Source organism: Phoxinus phoxinus (genome assembly GCF_949152265.1).
Source record: "Phoxinus phoxinus genome assembly, chromosome: 25".
NCBI classification, from domain to species: Eukaryota; Metazoa; Chordata; class Actinopteri; order Cypriniformes; family Leuciscidae; genus Phoxinus; species Phoxinus phoxinus.
In genome coordinates, this window is record NC_136900.1 from 10,394,015 (window position 1) to 10,414,690 (window position 20,676).

The window sequence follows — 20,676 nt, forward strand, 5'->3', positions numbered from 1 at the left end:
AGCTATCCCTTTAATCATTAAAGGGATAGCTCACCCAAAAATTCTGTAATTTACTCACTAGAAAAAAAAATACTATGGAAGTCAATGTGGTTCATCAACTGTTTGGTTACCGACATTCTTCAAAATATCTTCTTTCGTGTTCAACAGACGAAAGAAACTCATACAGGGTTGGAACAACACAAGGATGAGTAAATTATGACACAATTTTCCTTTTTGGGTGAACATACACCTGGTTAAGAAATACTACATGACCTTTAATCTAGTAGTGAAAGGTTCAATTAAAACACTCAGTCAGAATATAGTTTTTTCCTTCCATTTAATAAACTTTAAAACACATGGTTTTGATTTGGTTTTGCTTAAATGACATTGCAGTTTGGACAGCTCTATTTTGAGAATGAGAGACAGTTGATACCTGTACAGTCTTTTCACATAAACATTTCACTCAATCCAAACGTACATGTGGAATAAGGCTCTTAAATTGCATATCAAAGCACTTTATAACTAACAGAACCGCTGCAAACTTATTGATAATCATAAGCTTGACATTACAGGTTAGTTTTTCCATTGACATAAGAAAAAAAAAAAAAAAGATAAAATTGGATATAAAAGAAAATATAATTTACATATATATTTTGGGAGTAATAAGTAAGGACACAAAGCGTGGGTATAATAGAAAAATACAAATGGTCACATTTTGTGCCCAGAGGCAGGACTGCAGATCCTGGAATCATTGGGGTGTGTAGAGATGCTTCACTACAAGAAAATTCAATATGAATTCAGTAGCAAAGACACTTTCAACCCACAACAAAATAAAAAGCGATTCTAAATGCACTTTACAGGAGCTTTTAGATATTTCAAACAGGTTATTAGTACAATATTAACAGACAGAATTATTACAAAGTGTAAATGACTCGATGTAGCCATCTCACATTTACACCACACTGATTAAAGACTATATCAATTGAGTAATTGTTGCATTATAGAGGTTTACCGATCCACCCAGTTGATGCGAGAAGACTTTCCATAACCTGGCCCTCTAAACCATGCTACTGCAAAAAAATGTCCTACAAACTACAGAGACATTTTCGAAAGTTGACGCACAAAATACAGACAGGCAAAATATTGTCTATACATTTAGACAATAAATCTGCATTCAAATCCAGCGAATACATCAAAATCTATAGTGTGCAATGACTGTATCTCATAGGTCGAACGGGAGTATAAAACTCAAAAATTTGAGTAGAACTAAATGAATAGTTGAATAATTCAATGATTAGTTTATAAAAAATAAAAAAAAATCTGTTATTATTTACTCATTTCAAACCGGTATGACTTTCTTTCTTTAACTATCATGGTACACAAAAGCAGCGGCATATTTACACTGCTCTCTTCCATATAACGGCTCAATGAATGGAGACGGTCGTCAAGCTCCAAAAATAGCAATAAAAGAGCCATCAATTTATTCCATAAGACAACTTTCATTGTGTTATTTTGTACATTTTAGAGCTCGACAGCATCCACCATCATTCTCTTTCATTAAAGAGATAGTTCACCCTAAAATGAAAATGAAGGCATCATTTACTCACCCTGGTGTTGTTGTAATGCCGTATGCTTTTCATTCTTTTTTTTGGACCACAAAAGGAGAATTGACATTATATGAACGACCGCGAGCAGGACTTTTGAGCCTTTTGTGGTCCAAAAAAGAAAGAAGGGTATATGACATTAGAACAACACCAGGGTGAGTAAACTAAGCCTTCATTTTCATATTAGGGTGAACCATCTCTTGAAGAGCACCTGGGACATTCTGCTGAAGTTGTACTTTTGTGTTCCATGAAAAAAAAGCATGCAAAACGGATTTGAAACAACATGAGGGAGAGTAAATAAAGACATCATTTAAATTTTGGGGTGAAATAACCCGTCAAGACAGTCTGTTGGTCTGAGGCGTCGCTGAATAGAAACACCGACAGTGTGACAAAACGACACCAAATACCAGAAATTGAACACTCGTTCCAATGTTTGTCTTGAATCACGTTTGAGCACGGCTGATTTGAAGCTTCATGTGAAAACTGCACAAAATGCAGCACAACATTACATTAGACTACACTACAGCTGGATCACTGAACATTTAGACACCCCCTTCAAACAGTCATTTATGCTTACTATTTATGCTGTCATCTCTTTTAATAGTGACAGATTAATCAAAAACCCAGTGATTTTGATTGGGAATTATTCTGTCTGAGTCGCTGATCAAGCAATAACGAGCCCTGTCTTATGATTGGATGAGAGCAGGCCTTGCCTCTTACTGATTGGCTAAGATTAGGCCTTTTCAGTCTCTGATTGGCTACGAGTGGGCAATGCTGCTCACTGATTGGCTGAAAGCAGGCCCTGTCTCTGGGCATTCTCTAGGATCGCGGTGTGGCAGAAATAGTACTGCTCGGGTGTTTGGATGCTGAAGGCACGCTGAGATCTCATTCGTCGGACCGTCTGGCAAATGTTAAGGGTCCCGACATCCTGCAGCTGGGACAGACAGATATCCAGCGCACAAAATGTACCTGCGGGGAGAAGAGGTTAGTCTGAAAATCCATAAAAAAAAAGATCATTATTATTAGATCATTAATAAGTCATTATTTACTAAACCGGTATAACTGACTTTCTTCTGTGGAACATGGAACATACCAAACAGGTTCTCATTGACTTCCATTTGCTTTTTTTTGTCCATTAAATGGGAAACGAAACTGTTTGGTTTCAAGCATTCTTCAAAATATCTTCTATCTTTCTATATTATCTATAGAAAGTCAGTCACACTGGTTTTATTAGTAAATGAGAGAATTTTCATTTTTGGGTGGACCAAAACAGTTTTTATGGTTGCGTCCCAAATCACATACTTTCTTTAGTAGGTACTTATTTTGAATAAGTAATCATGACCACTAAAAAAATTATGTTCTATATAGTATGAATGTAATCTGGACGTATTACATTTGTCATGTTGTCATTATCGTGTGATCTACCAGCGTCAGTTGATTCGCTTCATTGCCATTAAAGGGTAACTCTCGCCAAAATGCAACCTAGGTTTTTTTTTTGTTAATCTACCCGAGGCATAATTCGAATGGAAACGCCACTTTTAAGTTTTGGTCAAATTGCCTTTAGAATGAGAGTGCTAGGGGCACTTCTATGATAGCATCAAAAATCGCTATTTTTAAAACACTAAGAAGGCTCGACACAACATGAAACTGTGCTCGAAGTATCACCAGGGGCTCTACACATGAACTCGAGCATTGACAACATTGTTTGTGTACACAGAGTTTACTAAAAAGAAAGATTTTGAACAATTCACTGTGTTTCCGTCCGCGGACATTTTGTCAGTCAAAAATAGTCGGTCTCCGTAACAGGGAGGAGAGTTAAGATGGAAAGCTCCTAAAGCTTAGTTCCATATAAAGTGAATATAGTGAAAATCATTATTGACTGACATACTTCTATTGTCACATACTGTTTTTCGGCTGCTGTACAGCAGGGAAGTATGCGATTTGAGATGAAGCCCATCCCTTTCATTAATATGTGGATATGTTTTTGTTATGCGTTTAATTACTGACCGGTCCTGCCAATGCCAGCGCTGCAGTGGACCACCATCGGCGGGCCGAGCGGATGACCTCTCCACTGTGAGCCGAAAGCCTGGACCGCCCACTGCTGCTGGTACTTCACGGCACCCAGGAAGCCAATCAGAGACAGTGCGGAGGACGGGACCCCGTAATCAGGCCAGCTGAGGAACTGAAAATGAGTCACCTGTCTCTGCTCAAACGTCTGGGGAAAAACAACAATAAAATAAGTTTAGAAACTGTTCCACTTTACTTTTCTTCAAAGTCAGATAAACTGAACATTTATTATATGATTTTGCTGGCGATAAACAGTACAGTGGAGCATTGTGAATATTGCCTTTTAACACGATTGTTTTGGTCATTAAGGTTCCTAAAGACTATTTATTTATTAGTATATATTTAGACTACCGTTCAAAAGTTTAGGGTCAGTAAGAGTTTAATTTTTTTAAAGAAATCAATACTTTTACTCAAATTGATCAAAAGTGGCAGCTTTCAGCTTTCAGAGAAATAAGATAAATGTAAATATAAACCAGTTATTTTGAATTGTAATACTTTACAATATTATGGTTTTAAATGTATTTAAAAAAATAAAATAAAATAAATATATATATATATATATATATAAATTGTATATAAAACATTATATTTAATTTATTATTTTTATTTTACATTCTTAATTATTTTAATGATTATATTGCCATTTGTTATTATGCAGTGCTATAATGGTGCATATAAATATTTAAATATGTTTTTCTTGTTTTCATTTAAAGGGGTCATGACATGGTTTTTTTTATTTTATTATTATGTTCCCTTAGGTGCAATTATAGTATTACTATAGTTTTTTTTACAAAAAACTTTTAAAATGTAGTGATTTATGACCTTTTCCCACCCTGTTTCTCATCCTCTGATTCAAACAGTCTGTTTTGGGGGTGTTTCCCCTTTAAGAGTTCAGTGTTAACGCCCACTTTTATGATTGGCTAACGTCAGTGCCTATGCATCAATTATTAACGCCCCCAGCCAGAACATTTGCGGATTCGGCGCAACTGTTTAATAGCGGGTGATGCATGCGAAGCGATGGCTCTTGCAATGATAAAACCTTATATGTTTGAGCCGGAATCAGAGGAAAATGAAGCATCACCACAACAACGAAGACTGGATCAGCCCGTGTCCACATGGAAAGTGAAACTATTTTGAATTAATAAAAAAAAATTAACCCGAGACACTTGAAAACGGATTATTGTTGCATAATTATCCTATAGCTTCATTTGCTAACAGTTTAACATTATTTAACTAATTCCAATGAAATGATAGGGTGTACCACGGACAAAAATGGGGCGGCAGTGGCTCAGTGGTTCATGTAGGTTGTCTACAGACCGGAAGGTTGGTGGTTCAATCCCCGGTTCCATCTGACCAAGTGTCGAGGTGTCCATGAGCAAGACACCTAACCCCAGCTGCTCCCGACGAGCTGGATGGCGCCTTGCATGGCTGACACCGCCGTCGGTGTATGAATGGGTGAATGTGAGGCAACTTGTAAAGCGCTTTGGTGGCCATTGGGTCTGTGAAAGCGCTATATAAATGCAGTCCATTTACCATTTTTACCAAAATGCATGCACAGGCCATCTTTGAAGATGCAGCATTGATAAAGGCAACATTTTTAATTTTCTATCACATGTAACGTTAGGCCTACTAGAAAGGCGACATATTTTCAAGATTCTCTTATACAAATGTGTTTATATTAGCCATGGTAAAAAGTAAGTTTGCGTCGTCGTCATTGAGCCCATAGTCGGCACGGACTTATCTTTGAGCAACCGTTTTCTGGCAAAGCCAAGCATCATATTGGGATTTTTTCCTCAAAACAGTCATCCTTAAATGTATAGAACACTGCCGTGACTGGGACGTCCGCAAAAAATAAAGTGCATCCATTTTTCCCTGACGACTGGATCTTTCAGCGTATTTAAAAAGTAGTTTAAAGTTTTAAATACATTACTTACAGTTTGCGTCGTCGTTGTTGAGCCCAGAATAGACGGCACGGACTTATCTTTGAGCAACAGTTTTCTGGCAAAGCTCCAAACAGTCTCAAAACAGTCATCCTTCAAATGTATAGAACAAACGCTTAAACTAACACTGCCGTGACTGAGACGTCCGCAAAAAATAAAGTGCATCCATTTTTCCCTGCCGACTGGATCTTTCGCAGCGTATTCAAAGATGTAGTTTGTCCACAGCCAGGAACAGCACATCTGCGGCGTCGTAATCTCCCTGTACACACAGACCCACTCGCTCTCCGTCGACTGAACACTTGTGAGGCGCGCGGCGCGCGGGCGCGACAACGATACGAAATGAGCGTAGTTGTCTTGCGCTTAAAGCGTAGTTGTCTTGTGCCTGGAGGCGGTCATTATGCAAACGCTGGTACGTCACTTCGTACCGTGACGTCACTTCTTACCATGGATCCAGAACGAGCTGTATTTAGAGCTTGATTAAATAAATGATTCGTTTATAATGGGGAGGACGTCTTAAGCTATGAAACTTGCAGGACGTTTTAATGGTACAAAGACCTCTTATATACCAAAAGATCAAGGCAAATTTGGTTTCTCATGTCATGACCCCTTTAATGAAAAACTGTTTGTTTTTTCTTATATTTTGAATCTAATTAGCAACAATAGGTATTTGGCTGAAATTATGCTTAAAAGTTATTTTACACCACTTCAGAGCAAACACATAAAGACATAGCTAAAATACCAACAAAATGCCGACAAATTTCAAAATATAATTTATTTGGTAGTATTGCCCAGTCCAACTATAGACTACATTATGAAAGGTGGTTTGTGAAACTGGAATCATTATATAAATCATTTATGAAATCATTATTACTGACTGGATGTTCATTGATCAACGGTTAGCTTTTAAATAAAAAAAAACAAGCAAACATAAAAATATGATACAAAACTGGTGTATGCGTGTTACCTCTGTGTTGTGCAGCTCAAGTGTGGTTTGGTTGTAATGCGCGTGGTTGTCCACTCTGTGACTGACCACAGCGATGTGCCCGTACACCTCCTGACCGCCCTCCTCCTGGGGCCAGTACTGTCCACACTTCCTCCGGCCGCCCTCATCCGTCCTGCAAACACACATTCACACACACATCTCTAAGCAGCATTTATTTTTAATCCGCTGTGACAAAGTCCATATGGCACAGCTCTAATCTGATCTCAGGACAGATCAGTTCTACAGAATCACCTTTGAAAGCATTAAAAAACAAAAGTAACAAGAGTCTGAACTCTAGAAATATGTAGAAGTCAGCCAATCAGAAGTCAGGGTTCATTTTATCAGCCCACCAGGCAACAAAGTTGTATTTATGTTACCAGACTGCTACAATGGAGGACATATTAGTCATTGGATTTTCCGACGTTTGTGGCACTGAATCTCTGAAGATATTTAAGAGTTTTAAAACATTTAGTAGCAAGAAGATGTGAACTCATGAGCTCAATTGTACATTACATTTTGCTCTACTGTTAAATCGGATTTATGTGAAACATCGCATAAGACATTGGCCACTTTATATATGTTGGTCAGAAAACCTCTTCCTGTCTGAGTGGGTGCTTTTTGGCCTGAATAAGTGGCAATTTGATCTAGACTTTCTGGTGATAATAAAAAGTCTGGCTATGGAAGACTACACATCATTTCCTGCATATTGGTAAACTAGACTCTCTGGCTGCATCTGAAAACGCATACTTCCCTACTATATGTGACCCTGGACCACAAAACCAGTCATAATTCGCACGGGTACAGTATATTCGTGGCAATAGCCAACAAAACACTGTATGGGTCAAAATTATCGATTTTTCTTTTATGACAAAAATCATTAGGATATTAAGTAAAGATCATATTCCATGAAGATATTTAGTACATTTCCTACCTTAAATATATCAAAATGTTATTTTTGTGAGTAGATGCAGCATAATCGTGAACATAAATGGACAACTTTAAAGGCGATTTTCTCAATATTTTGATTTTTTTGCACCCTCAGATTCCAGATTTTTAAATAGTTGTATCTCGGTCAAATATTGTCCTATCCTAACAAACCATACATCAATGGCTTATTTATTCAGCTTGTATAATCATGAATAAATCTCAATTTTAAAAAGTCCAGGGTCACATATAGTAGGCGTAAAACAGCAGGGATACACAATACATCAGCCACAATATCCGTATCGGCCGATATATGTTCATTTTTAATGTTATCGTTATCGGCCTGATAAGAAAAATTTGCCAGTATATTAAAGCTGATAAATAATGGCTTATTTCCTTTCACTGAGACACTTTAGATGCAAGATTCTGAAGTGTGCATATGATGGACACTTTACCATCCCATGAGTTCATACTTTTCAACCACAAAAAAAAGAACTTTCTGTATAGTAAGAAAATAAGTAACTACTCAAGAGAGTACGTGATTCGGGACACGGCCTCTGTGACGCATTACCTTGTTGTCATGACTATGACAAGCACACTTTGCTCCCAAACCATTCTCCAGAAATCTCCATAGGTTTTCTCCAGTGGGCCTGTTAAGAAACAACAGATGCATCAGTTCCAGTGTAGGTTAAAATTCGTTACACTAAATCTAATTTATAAATTGTGTGATTTTTTTTACCCTGAGTCCCAATATATGCATTTTTCTGTTTGTATCCATCCATGAAGCTGGCATTTATGTAGTCTGATCTCTGTGGAAAGAAAACAAAAGATCAATGTCCAATCAGAATATGCACCACCGTTACAAAATGGGGTCAGCAAGTAAAAAATAAATAAATAATAATTAATACTTTTATTCAGCAAAGAGACATTAAATTGATCAAAGACAGCAGACATTTATGTTACAAAATATATTTATTTCAAATAAATGCCGTTCTTTTGATGTTTCTATTAATCAAAAAATATTGAAATAAATATTAAGCAGCACAGCTGTGTTCAAAATTGATGATGATAATAATCAGAAATGTTTCTTGAGCAGCTAATCAGCTTATTAGAATGATTTCTGAAGGATCATAGAAAATGTTAATAATATTTCACAATATTAGTTTTTACTGTATTGTTGATCAAATAAATGCAGCCTTGATGAGCAGAAGAGAATTTCTCTAAAAACGTTGGTGCAGATCAGCTTCAGGAGGGTCTAAACTGAATGACTTCAGACAGCACAAACCTCGTTCCTCCTCGCTTTGAGTCGCACCCGAGTCTGATCGAGACACAGCACATCGCCATAGCGGTTACGCTCCTGGTTGTGAGGAGCCCTGCAAAACATCAACGACAATGTGAAATCAAATGATCGTGCACAAATGATCAGTGCATGTTATTCTGAGAACGTTTTCAAATAATATAACTTTCTTTTCTGCTGATATAATCATATAGTCTTGATTTTGGCCTCGACTGCACAATCCCAGTGAATAAAATCAAATCCCGCCCAGGGTTACTATCGTTAACTAAAAAAAAAAAAGTATTAAAACCATTTTGGTTAATTGAAACAAAGCAGAAATAAAATATAAACGTTAGATGAAAAATGAAAAGATTAGAAATGTTGCCTTGGCAAATAACTGAAATAAGTCTTGCGTTTCTTAAACTTAAATAGTAATATTTAAAAAGAACAAAAACTAAGAAAAGTTTAAGTCTTATTTTGCCAAGATGTAAAAAGTTTGTCCAGATTACATTCATACTATATAGAACGTTCTTTTTTCAGTAATGAAGTAATTAATTATTCAAAATAAGTACCTGTGTGATTTCTAACATAACGTATCCCTAAAATCAGAGGGAAATGACAGGTGAATAACACTAATGTAGAAGCACATACGGTAACCCTTAACTTGATATTAACTCTAAACCAATCCCTCAAATCTGACTGGTTGATTGGAAACCTCACACGTTCACCACTCACAGCGCACAGGTGAAGGATCCAGACGGCTGCTCTCTGCGAAGCTCCTCGTACTCCAGGTAGATCCCGCTGCGCTGGGCCCGGTTCAGGTTCGCCATGAGCTCAGCCAGACTCATGGCTTCAGCTCCAGGCGTGTGTATGGACGTGTTCTCCAGCGGGATCCCCACCAGCTCGTCCACAGGATCCACGCGTCCGTTCTGCTCGGACAGCAGCTGCATGTTCCAGCTGTGCACGTCCAGAGGCAAACAGCCGCCCAGGTGCTCGGGCAAACAGTCTCTGGGCAGATGCTGTCGCAGGTCGGCCATCTTCACCATCTGAACCTGAGAACAGGTGAACATTGTTTCATGTTTAGAAAAACTGCTAAAGCACACAGAGTGGCACTACTGCGAGAAAAGTGCGGCAAACAGATAGACCAGAGAAAAAACTGTTTAAGGTCATTAAGGCGAGACACGGCAGGCAAATATATATATATATATATATATATATTTTTACTGGTCAATTTTGAGATTTTGGGATATTTGTCTGACATGTCTTCTTTCAGACTTGTGGTGAAAAAAAGTCTGAAATACACATTTAGGTCTTTATTTTACTACACTTTGTCTGTTTGCGTGTGTAGATTTCTCATAAGTTGGTGTTATAAATCATCCCGCTGCTCCGCGATCGCTGTCTGCACCCTGTCAACACACACACCGTTAGAAAGCGCTCTCTCTCTTGTACAATGCTGTTGGATCCAAATATGGGCATTTCCTTTGTGTCAGCAACCAATCAAGTGAAAGTAAAAGGGCTGAATGCGCAATCTCATTGGCTGATGATAAATCTTTAAAGCTCTTTTTCTCAAAATGACTTTTCTCTCATTCTCCAAGTCCGAAATCTCCACTTCAGTAGCATCTATATACACCACACTTTCCAGTCTTGTACCTAGTTATATTATGAAGACATTTACAGAGGGATTTGTGAATATATTATTCCTAGCCTGATTTATATAACATTTTATTCCAAAAAACATGGCAAAATTATATTTTTTAAGGCTATTGACAGTGTATTCTGATTTACAGGATAACAAAAGTAGATATCCATAAATCCCCCTGTAATTTTTCCCCCATCTAATATGTGAACACAATGAAAAAATATTTTTTAACCTGGCATTATCCAATACTCAGATTTCGTTTAAAATATATGCAAATTAGCTCATATTTAATTAGATATTGCGTAATTTGCATATTTAACCATTAAATTACAGAAAACTTGTAATACATTTTTCTCTCATCTTAATGTAGGTAATCAACTGGGAAAGTTTCATGGTGATATCTGCTAGTTAACCTGTAGTTTCTCGCCTTAAGTTGGTTAACCAGTCAAACCAGGTTTAACCAATATGACCAAGATAGTCTGAATGGTTTCATTTAAACCAGCTAGTGCCATGTAAAACTTACTGGAATCTCAATATTTTGTATAGCGTGACAAAACTAACACACATTATATTGTAATACTTAATATTACTTAAAATTATAAGTAATATTTATAATTTAATATTATATTTACTTGTGGACTTTTTTTCTTGCAATTGCGAGTTTACATGTCAGGTTTGCAGGATATAAACTCGCAATCGCAAGAAAACAAACTTATTTATTCCTCAGAATTGCGCAATTTTGACTTTATATCTATATTGTGATAATTTTGGTGGATGTCACAATTCTGAAGAAAAAAAGTCTGTATTGCAAGAAAATTTCAGAATTGTGAGTTCACTTCTCAAAATCGACATTCAGACTTTCTTTCACTCATAATTGTGAGAAAAAATTCAGAATTGCGAGTTATAAAGTCCTGAATGTTTTCCTCGCAATTGCAATTTTATATCCTGCATATCTGACCGCTTTTCTCAGAATTGTTTGGTATAAACTTGCAATTCTGAGAAAAAAAAAGTCAGAATTGTGAGATAAAAAGTCACAATTCCCTTCATTTTTATTCCTTGGTGGAAACAAGCTTCCATAGGGTTCCACAGAGATATAAAGCACAGCAAGATAAACTGTTAGTAAATGTGTGTGTGTACTAACCCGTTCTCTGAGCTTCTCCTTCAGTAAGAGACTCAGTAAGTTATATGGGACCCTGAACCACACAGGAGCGCCGACGATGAGCACTTTCTTCAGCCGCGCTGGGAACGCACCCTGAAAACAACAGTGGAAGAACACGTTTTTTCTGATTTATTCTGACATCTAAACCCCCCCAAATACCCACACACTCCAATGACGGTACTCATAGTTTTGAACATGAATGGATAGCAGGCATCAGAAACAGGAAATCCACAGATAGACAAAACACAGAAACTCACCTTAAGCAAATTGAGGATCTTTTTGCTCAGGTCCAGTTCAAAGTTAGTGTAGTTGGATCCAGCCATGTCATAAATGAAAACCAGTCCATTTCTCTGAGTCTCAAAACTACAGGAGAGAAAGACAGAATTATAACTTTGCGACTTAAAAAACGTCTCTTATGTTCAACAAGGATGATCTTATTTGAACAGAAACACAGTAAAAAAACAAACAAACAGTAAAATTGTGAAATATTATTACAATTTAAAATAACATTTTTTGATTTTAATATATAATTTTAGTATTCCTGTGATGCAAAGCTGAATATGATAATTCAGAAATCATTTTAATATGCTGATTTGCAGCGCAAGTGTTGAAAACAGTTGTGCTGCTTCATCTTTTAGTGGAAACCGTGAACATTTAGGGTCAACTGAACATCCTTCAGTTCTCTAATAGTCTTTCACACTCTCTACCTCTCCACAGCTCGGTCCAGTAGGTAGAACAGCGCCTGAAGAACCACATGGTTTCCTGTTTTACTGGGATGGTGCAGTTTAGCCGTGTAGAGGGCGATGGATGCTCCGGTTGGGTCCCGGACACCCTTTTTTTCCCGATGGAAAAAACATCTTAACATTTCATCATGTTTATGTGTTCAGTCAACTCATCTTGAACATACATATTTACTCTGTACATCATACTAAATGTTGAAACAGGATGCAATGATAAATGAACAAAATTGTTGTCACACAACCTCACTTTATTACATGTTTAATTCACTAATTTAGAATTCAGAAATAAATACTATAGATTAAAAAAAATTTAATCTAAATTTGTGCAAATTCTGAATAAAAAAAAAATATATTGATATAAAAACAAATAAACACATAGCTGTATGCTCTTTCAAATAAATATTGTAGTTTTAAATGTTTAGTTGAAGTTTGTGCAAATTCTGAATTAAAATAAATGATAAAATAATACTAAATATAAAAAATGAAAACAAATACATAAATAAACAAACAAACAAACAAAGTAGTATGCTCTGTCAAATAAATATGGTAGTTTTAAAATGATTAAACTGCAAATTCTGACAAAAAAAGAAGATAAAATAATGTTTAAAATATATTTTAAAAAACATGTAAAATAAAATAAATAAATAAAACAAACAAACAAACATGTAGTGTGCTCTCAAATAAATATGGTAGTTTTACATTTTTAAATCAACTGTGCAAATTCTGAATTAAAAAAGATAATAATTATAAAATAAATTATACTAAAATGTGAAAAATAAAATAATTAAATAAAATAGGGTCAAGACAGCCAGTATTGTCCCACTGAACAAAATAAGTGCATGGCACCTCAGGGCTGAGTATCTCGAAAGCATTATAACCCTAAGTATATCGTATAACACCAACGTTCTCAACTTAGCTCAAGCTTTCGAGAAACACAGTTTGCGTTTCCAAACACACTTTAGTTTAACCGAGGAGCAGTTTTAAATGTGTACACAAGGGGGCAGAATAGAGTGCGTCTCACTGAGCTGAGAACAATGACTCACTCCGACCTTTCTGATCATCATATTCATCTCTTCCATTCAATAAGACACTAAATCTGGTTTGTTCGCTTTTAGCCAACCCATTTCCGAATGTGCCAGCACATAGCTTCACCATTTATTAAATATTTATGTCAATAACATATTCTCAATGATCCGATGACTCATGAGAAACGCGGGACTTGTGTGCGTCTCTCTGGGTTATAAATACAGATGTCAGGAAGTGAGGAGACAAGAGAATGAGGAGGATCGATGAAGGTATCGGATGAACCAAAGGGATCCTGTCTCCGCAGCGTCCAATCAGGTGTCGGGACGCAGACTCATCTGACCAATAGCAGAGCAGCACCAGGCAAAATGAGCTAAAATAGTTAATGAATAGATTTCCACTAATTCTATGTTGACCTGGTTATAATAACTGGGCTTAAAGCTGAAGTGAAACCACATCAGTGACATGTCAGCTGTAATCATTGGAGTGGAAATGAAACTTGGCACAGTATTTTTTCATTTGTGAACTAGTAACCTCATTTCCGAGATTACAAAGAGCATAAACAGCCCTTTTGAGGAAACGGCCCTGATGTGATGTGAACTTACCAACACAGTGAACTTCCCGCTCAACAGCTCGGAGCGTAGCGGCTCCTCGTGCGGCTGCAGTTTGACGATGCCCTCCCTCAGCCGCGTCTCCTGTCAGAGAAACAGAGAGATATTTACTTTTCATATTTAACCTACACGCTTATTATTTTGTGATAATGACCAACTGAATACACATAATTACGCATCTACTTAGTATTACTTTACATTTATTTTTTTATTTGAGTGCCATCTCCAATTCATCTGCACTATTCTTATTTTAATTACAATTTTATTTTTGGGTTCCCACAATTGACTAATGAATTTCCATAAATTTTACAGTAATTTGAAATAAATTGCTTAATAATCAATAGTTTAATTATATATATATATATATATAGTTTAGTCATAAAACGGTCCTTTACATGCAATCTGCAAGCAATCACATCATTACCGCATGGCGCAAGCTGATTGGCCTCTGCTGATCCTGCCAATAAGCCAATGAGATTGCTGCTCAACATTTAAATAGTCTGTTTTAGTGTTTGCTGTAAGCTAGTCGGTTCCTCTGAAACCCTCTACCTCCCCAGCTCCACCTGCCTAGATCTGCTATAGGATTTATGCATGTCTATTTATGCAGCAGCAGCATATCTTACATGCCCACAGTCTGTGTATTTAATAGCAGTAGCAAGTCTATACTAACCCAGCGTAGCAGATCGAGTCCGCCAACACCAAATACATAACATTCCCATCTTCAGTAAAACGCTAAACCTATTCCGAGAGTTGTCATAATTTAAATCTATATTATTGTGATCATATTAACATGCACTCACCCTGTAGCTGTGGAAAAGCTCGATTGCACGGAGGACATCAAACTTGCGGGCCATTAGAAACTTCACAGCTACGTCCCAGGACAAAGGCGAGACACCATGTTGGGACGTCCATTTGTTGATCTCTTCCAAAAACTGCTTAGTGGCCTGAGAAAGAAAGAGAACGTCTCATTTTAGACCTTATCAAATTCAAGTCTACTACGGTACATTTTGGTCAGTTGCTATTTCCCACAATGCCTCACATGTGCACACCAGGGACCTTTGAGGAGGATTACGTCTGAGACTTACAGACAAAACACTATGTTCTCAGTCAGTTCCTGACAACTATAAACACTCACATACAAACAAGACCATAAGCAGAGTGAGGCAGGAGACGTGGAAAAAAACAGAATGATGTTTGGAAGTGGAGGACCAAGAAGCTTTGGTCATGATATCAAACAGTGATTAAATCAACTGCATCAAGACTCTCTGTAGAAGAATAATTATGCAAATGACCTTATATCAACTTCAGATTCTCAATGCATTCTGGGAGATTACATCTACACTTGACTACTGTATCTCACAGGAGATGCATCACATGGGCTCTAGTGTCTTCACTCCAATTGGTTAAAAGTTTTTTGTTTTTTTTATGCATAACTGAACAAGCCAATCGAGTGAGTAATGTTAGGCTAATATTAGTGCACTACATATGTCCAGCTCAAATTAACAGGATATTTCCCCAACATACTGGACTGACTGGAGTGCCTTCAGCTATAGATGTCTGAAACTAATATTCAGAAATCTGTGCAAATACCGTTCGTTTGACCTGAAAGCCACATATAATACAAAAAAATAAGCTGTGTCTCTCCAGAGGATCCAGTCCACCCACTTGCACAACACTGTATCCTTAAAAGGACAGATAAGCAGCAAATCCAGGCAGACAGCCCTGAATCTTGCAGAACTCACCCGGAGACGAACTGTGCATTTTCACAGGCCGCAGTTCAATCCAGAAAGTTTTAGCTCTTGGTCCATAAATGAACTCTGAACATCACACATATTAAAGGGTGGGGACTGGGGACTCATCCAACCATCGCAAATGACTGCAAGAAGTCACTGATGCTTGATAGGGGCGTGTTATTTTGGCTTGTGGAATATATGTAAATATAAATATTAAAACAAATATTATATATATAATATATAATATATATATATATAATATCTAGTACATCCCTGAAAAAAGCAATACTACTACAACTAATCTAACAAACTAAACTAATATAATGTATTATGTATATATACATTTTGTTTTTACAAAACATATTTTGTGTGTTTTATATAATTATATAATTATATATATATATATTTCAAAACACAAATATAAAAACATAAAATACAAATATTTTCTTTATCTAGTATTGCCCTGCAAACATATATATTATGAATAATTTTAATGTTATTTTATTTATTTTTTAAACATTACAATTTTTAAAAACTTTAATATTTTTTATTCTAATACTGAAAATGTAGTCTTCTCAGGGTACAAGGTATAAAAAACGTTTTAATTTAAAATGTTTTTAAATAATCTTACAAAAGGATGTTTTTTTCTAATACATCTCATAAATACTATAAAATATGTTTTATACTATGATAATTAACATCATTACTATTATTATTACTACATATTTTATACTTTTTAAAGGCAGTATTCGAATGTTTTTAATATAAATATATATAAGATTTTTTAAATTATATTTCAAGTGAAACTTTTGACAGATTCTGTGTTAGTTTCAGGCCTAACACATGTCATCATCATCATCACTCCTCTCTCTTTTGGCATCAAAGAGCTCCGAGCAGGAAGAAAAACACGTCATGAACTGAACCCGGGTCTTTTTCTCTGCTTCTCCCAGAGTTTCTCCTGTGGAAATGCTTTTAGCAGCTCATGTCCCCCAGGGGCCCGCAGCCAGTCCGACATCCAATTACTCTCTCACATTCGTCCAGCAGCCCCGATAAGCCCACGTCCCCGCGCCCCCTCCGAGAGGGGCCCGAGACGAGGCCCCAGAGTGTCATTCACTCACTCAGCCGTGATTCCTCAGCATTTGCACAGGCAGAGACGGCCGATAAGACACTGACTGCTGACCGGCAGACGGATGAATGAATGGATGAACGGACGACCGGGGGCTTATTTAAATGAGATTCCACAGCAGGATGGAGGAGACAGAGGGGCCTTGTTAAAGAAATCGACCCACACACACTTTCCCCCATTTATTAACAGGTTACTGAGGCTTTACAAGACATTTTTAGTACAAACAAAACTATTCAAAGGTTTGCAAAACATTTGTGTGTATTGCACGACTTAAAACAACACACAATGCTGCTGAAAGTGACCTATAAATAACAAGCAGACTTATATAATGATCATTTCCTGTTTTAGTCTGTGTATAGTACAAAACTGCTCTCCCACCACACACACACACACACACACACACACACACACACACACACACACACACACACACACACACACACACACACACACACACACACACACACACACACACACACACACACACGATGTCGATTCAAGTATTATTATTATTTTTTAACCAAAAAAAAGCAACGACACCCAACATGTAACTTATTAAAACTGCAAATAAAGAGCTAAGAAAATAAAAAGTAAATAAAAAGGTGCAAATAAAGAGCTAAGAAAATAAAAAGTAAATAAAAAGGTGCAAATAAAGAGCTATTTAGTAAGGGATTGAGCATTGGCTTACTGGTTTTATATATTAAAAATCTGACGTTGCTCAATTTCTGTTATGTTATTAAACAGGAAAGTATTTTTAAAGTGAGCAAAATCATCTAATGCTACTACAGCATCACGGTATTCATCAAATTCCTTGCTAATAATACTTAGAAGTTTTTGTGGCTGTTTTCTCATTAAAATTGTGTCACTTCCTGGAAGGATGACAACATTAAGGAACTGGCTTCTGTTAGTGAAAGGGATAGAAGTGTTATTGGGGACACAGTAAAGACCTATAAAATGATTACAAATTTAAATAATATTCCCAAGAAAACATGTTTAGTTAAAAAGAATTGGGAAAAACTGCCTGTTTTTATATGTTAGAAGTCAGTTTGGCACCCACTGATTAACTAGAATTGCAACTTTAAGTCTGTTAAGTGCTGTATTTAATAGTCTGTAGATAGTCATAAAAAAACTGCTTTTATGATATTTTTATGTTGCATCCTTTTTGAAGCTTGAATGCAAACTGAATGAAAATAAGTGACCAGTACATTAGGTAATTTTTTTTGTTAAAAATTAACAGAATTTAAATAATGAGTAAATGGATTATCAATCTTTGCTCCAAAACATGTTTTTGTCTTACCCTGATTCATTATGGCAAGCCTATTACCTACATAAGTGTTTATATAATTAAGAAAATGTGCATTTGTGAAAGGTAGATGAAACAAAACGACAACGATTCTGAAAGCTTCTTTATGACCGGCTGTTGTAAATCTGGGTAACCTAAAATTATTTTCTTGAAGTTTTATAAGCCTGTAAAGTGACGACGCTAATGTGTCGTGGAATGTGCGTATGGAAATTAATATAACAATTTAATGGTTGAACTTGAAGGAATCAAATAGACCCAAAGTATTAATGTTAAAGATGTTTTTATTTATTGTGTGATTTTTGGTGAATTGTAGTGAATCCAATTAGGGTAAATTTGACCTGCATCATTAAAATTGTACCCAGAATTGAATCACATTTGACTTTACAGTAATTAACACAACTCTAGTAACTCTATGGTACTTTGGTCTGAACTATAATTACCATGGTAAACCATTAATGGTGTTTTAGTCCAGGGTAATTTAAATGCCATGCATGCACCCCAAATATGATCACCCCTCATAAAATTTAATGTAGCTATATATTCATGCATAAAGACACCGTTTATACTGTGATAGAAAATATTTTGTTTCTTGTTTCTTGTATGTTGTATTATTAGGTTTCTATGCGTTTAACATATTACGTTTTTTTCTCACTGCTTATCTTTTCCACGGACCCCCTAAACCTCCCCTGCGGGCCCCGAGGGTCCCCGGACCCCAGTTTGAAACCCCCCCTGGACAGTGTCCCCGGGTTGCTTAGCAACAGAACCGCTGGAACAGAGAATCAGCGTTAACTGGATCGTGATGGTATTTCATACCTGCTCCTCCTCGGCGCTCAGACGGCTGGCCATCCTCCCCTCTCCTCTTTACCCCGCTGGAGGCTCTTATTAAAGCTCGGACAGCTGTTTAGATCGGACAGTGGAGATCAGACTGGGCTTTTTTTAGGCCCGTTAGCACTGCTCAGGCTAACAACCGCAGCAGCAGCGCGAGACTCGCGCCGTTTACAGCTCGAGAGACAGCGCGCGCGGCCCACCACTTCAGCACGGCACGCGACACAACCAATTCATGATCCGGTCCGGGTTCGGCTGGATCCACATATATAGGCTATATATATTTACACACTAATGGTGTTGCAACGGAGCTTCGGCCTGTGTGACGAAGGGAGAAATTCATCACGGTGCTCCGTCGAAACTCGTCGAAGGCCGGTTAGTTTGTTTGAAGAAACGAATTTATATTAATCGATCAGCTCCGCTGCTTCCGGCCGCTTTAAGACAGTAAACTGCTAGGAGGCGAATGAAGACCAGACGCTCCTGAAAAGCAGCAGCAGTGAAAGATGAAAGATGACACTCCCCCTGCTGGCCACAATGAAGAACTGCAAGCTGGACGACGCTCCTCCTTTCCATTCATAAAAATCTTGGAATGTCCGATTCATTGTAGCGAATCGGTTCGTTTAGACGGCTCCTTTCAGTGCACTGATTAAAAAACGGATTAATTATTATGTATTCCCCAATAGGGTATTCCCAGGGGCTCATGTGCGGCATATTATGTGTTATTTTTTTGTAGTGAAATAATAAATACAAATATCAGTAGTATGGTGTATTAAATGTGTTAAATCAATTATTGCGTTTTTATGATTCAAAGTGTGCCGAGTGATTTGTGAATCATTTTCAAATGTTCGCGAATCGGATTCATTCACCGAAACAAGCATTTACTTAGTTATGTAAATGAGTGCACATGCTTTTAATGTTTTCATAACTAACTTACTAAAAGTACAGCTAAATATAGATCAGAGCAGTGTTTGATGTCAGTATGTTTCCATTCTGTTACAGATGTCATTGTGGGTTACTAAAAAGGCACAAAGGGCATGAAGACCTCACTGTTAAAACCTTACAAGAAAATCTGCCAAGAAACTGAGCCGATAAAACAACAAAGAGCTTCCTGTGGGCGGGTTTCCATGGGCTAGAATGACTGACAGGACAGCATGATGACATCATGCTGCTGGAAAAATTTGCACAATAAGGCAAAATAGGATTTGAGAAAGCTACATCTCAAAAACTAGACCGCATTTTTGGGGGTTAAGTCCATGTTCTGAGAAGGCCTAAACTGCAGATGTATTTTATTGGTCATGATGACTGATTCAGGAAGTCTGATCTAGGCTGACAGGTGCTGCGAGTTCCTGGAAAGCAGCCACTGACTAATAACCAAACTCTCCGATTACGCTTTGGTTGTTCTGTGGGAAGTGGTTTCAAGTCGACGAAGCACCTTAACTATAACCGCCTGCAGGTTTTTTGTATGAGGCGCTTGACATAGGCCTACACCCTCAGGTTATTTTGATGATGCCAGCATTTTATTGCAAGAGTTAAACTACAGCAATGGCAACAGAAACAAGACATTATTTGGTAGTTAAAAACCCTTTTTATATATAGCCTACATAAAACCATATTTTAAACTGGCATGAAACAGAAGTTGCGATCGTGTTTTAATCTCTACTATGATGATATGTGTATGTATGTTCTCCTCAAATGGCTTATCGAACAAGAAAAAATGTAGGGCGGCGGGGCTTTATTATTGGTCG

At 37.1% G+C, this 20,676-nt stretch overlaps 1 protein-coding gene across 1 annotated transcript; it reads right to left on the reverse strand.

Moving 5' to 3' along the window:
* Window positions 1–1,283: 1,283 nt before the first annotated feature.
* On the reverse strand, window positions 1,284–19,451 carry ptpn9a (protein tyrosine phosphatase non-receptor type 9a). Its single transcript, XM_079603164.1, has 13 exons — window positions 18,920–19,451; window positions 14,745–14,888; window positions 13,939–14,028; window positions 12,278–12,402; window positions 11,828–11,933; window positions 11,553–11,663; window positions 9,508–9,824; window positions 8,782–8,869; window positions 8,236–8,305; window positions 8,068–8,146; window positions 6,555–6,705; window positions 3,591–3,798; window positions 1,284–2,552 (listed from the first exon to the last, which is right to left on the reverse strand). Exons 1-13 carry the CDS (start codon window positions 18,950–18,952, stop codon window positions 2,362–2,364), a joined length of 1,713 nt encoding a protein of 570 aa, XP_079459290.1. The 5' UTR covers window positions 18,953–19,451; the 3' UTR covers window positions 1,284–2,361.
* Between the last annotated feature and the right edge of the window lie 1,225 nt (window positions 19,452–20,676).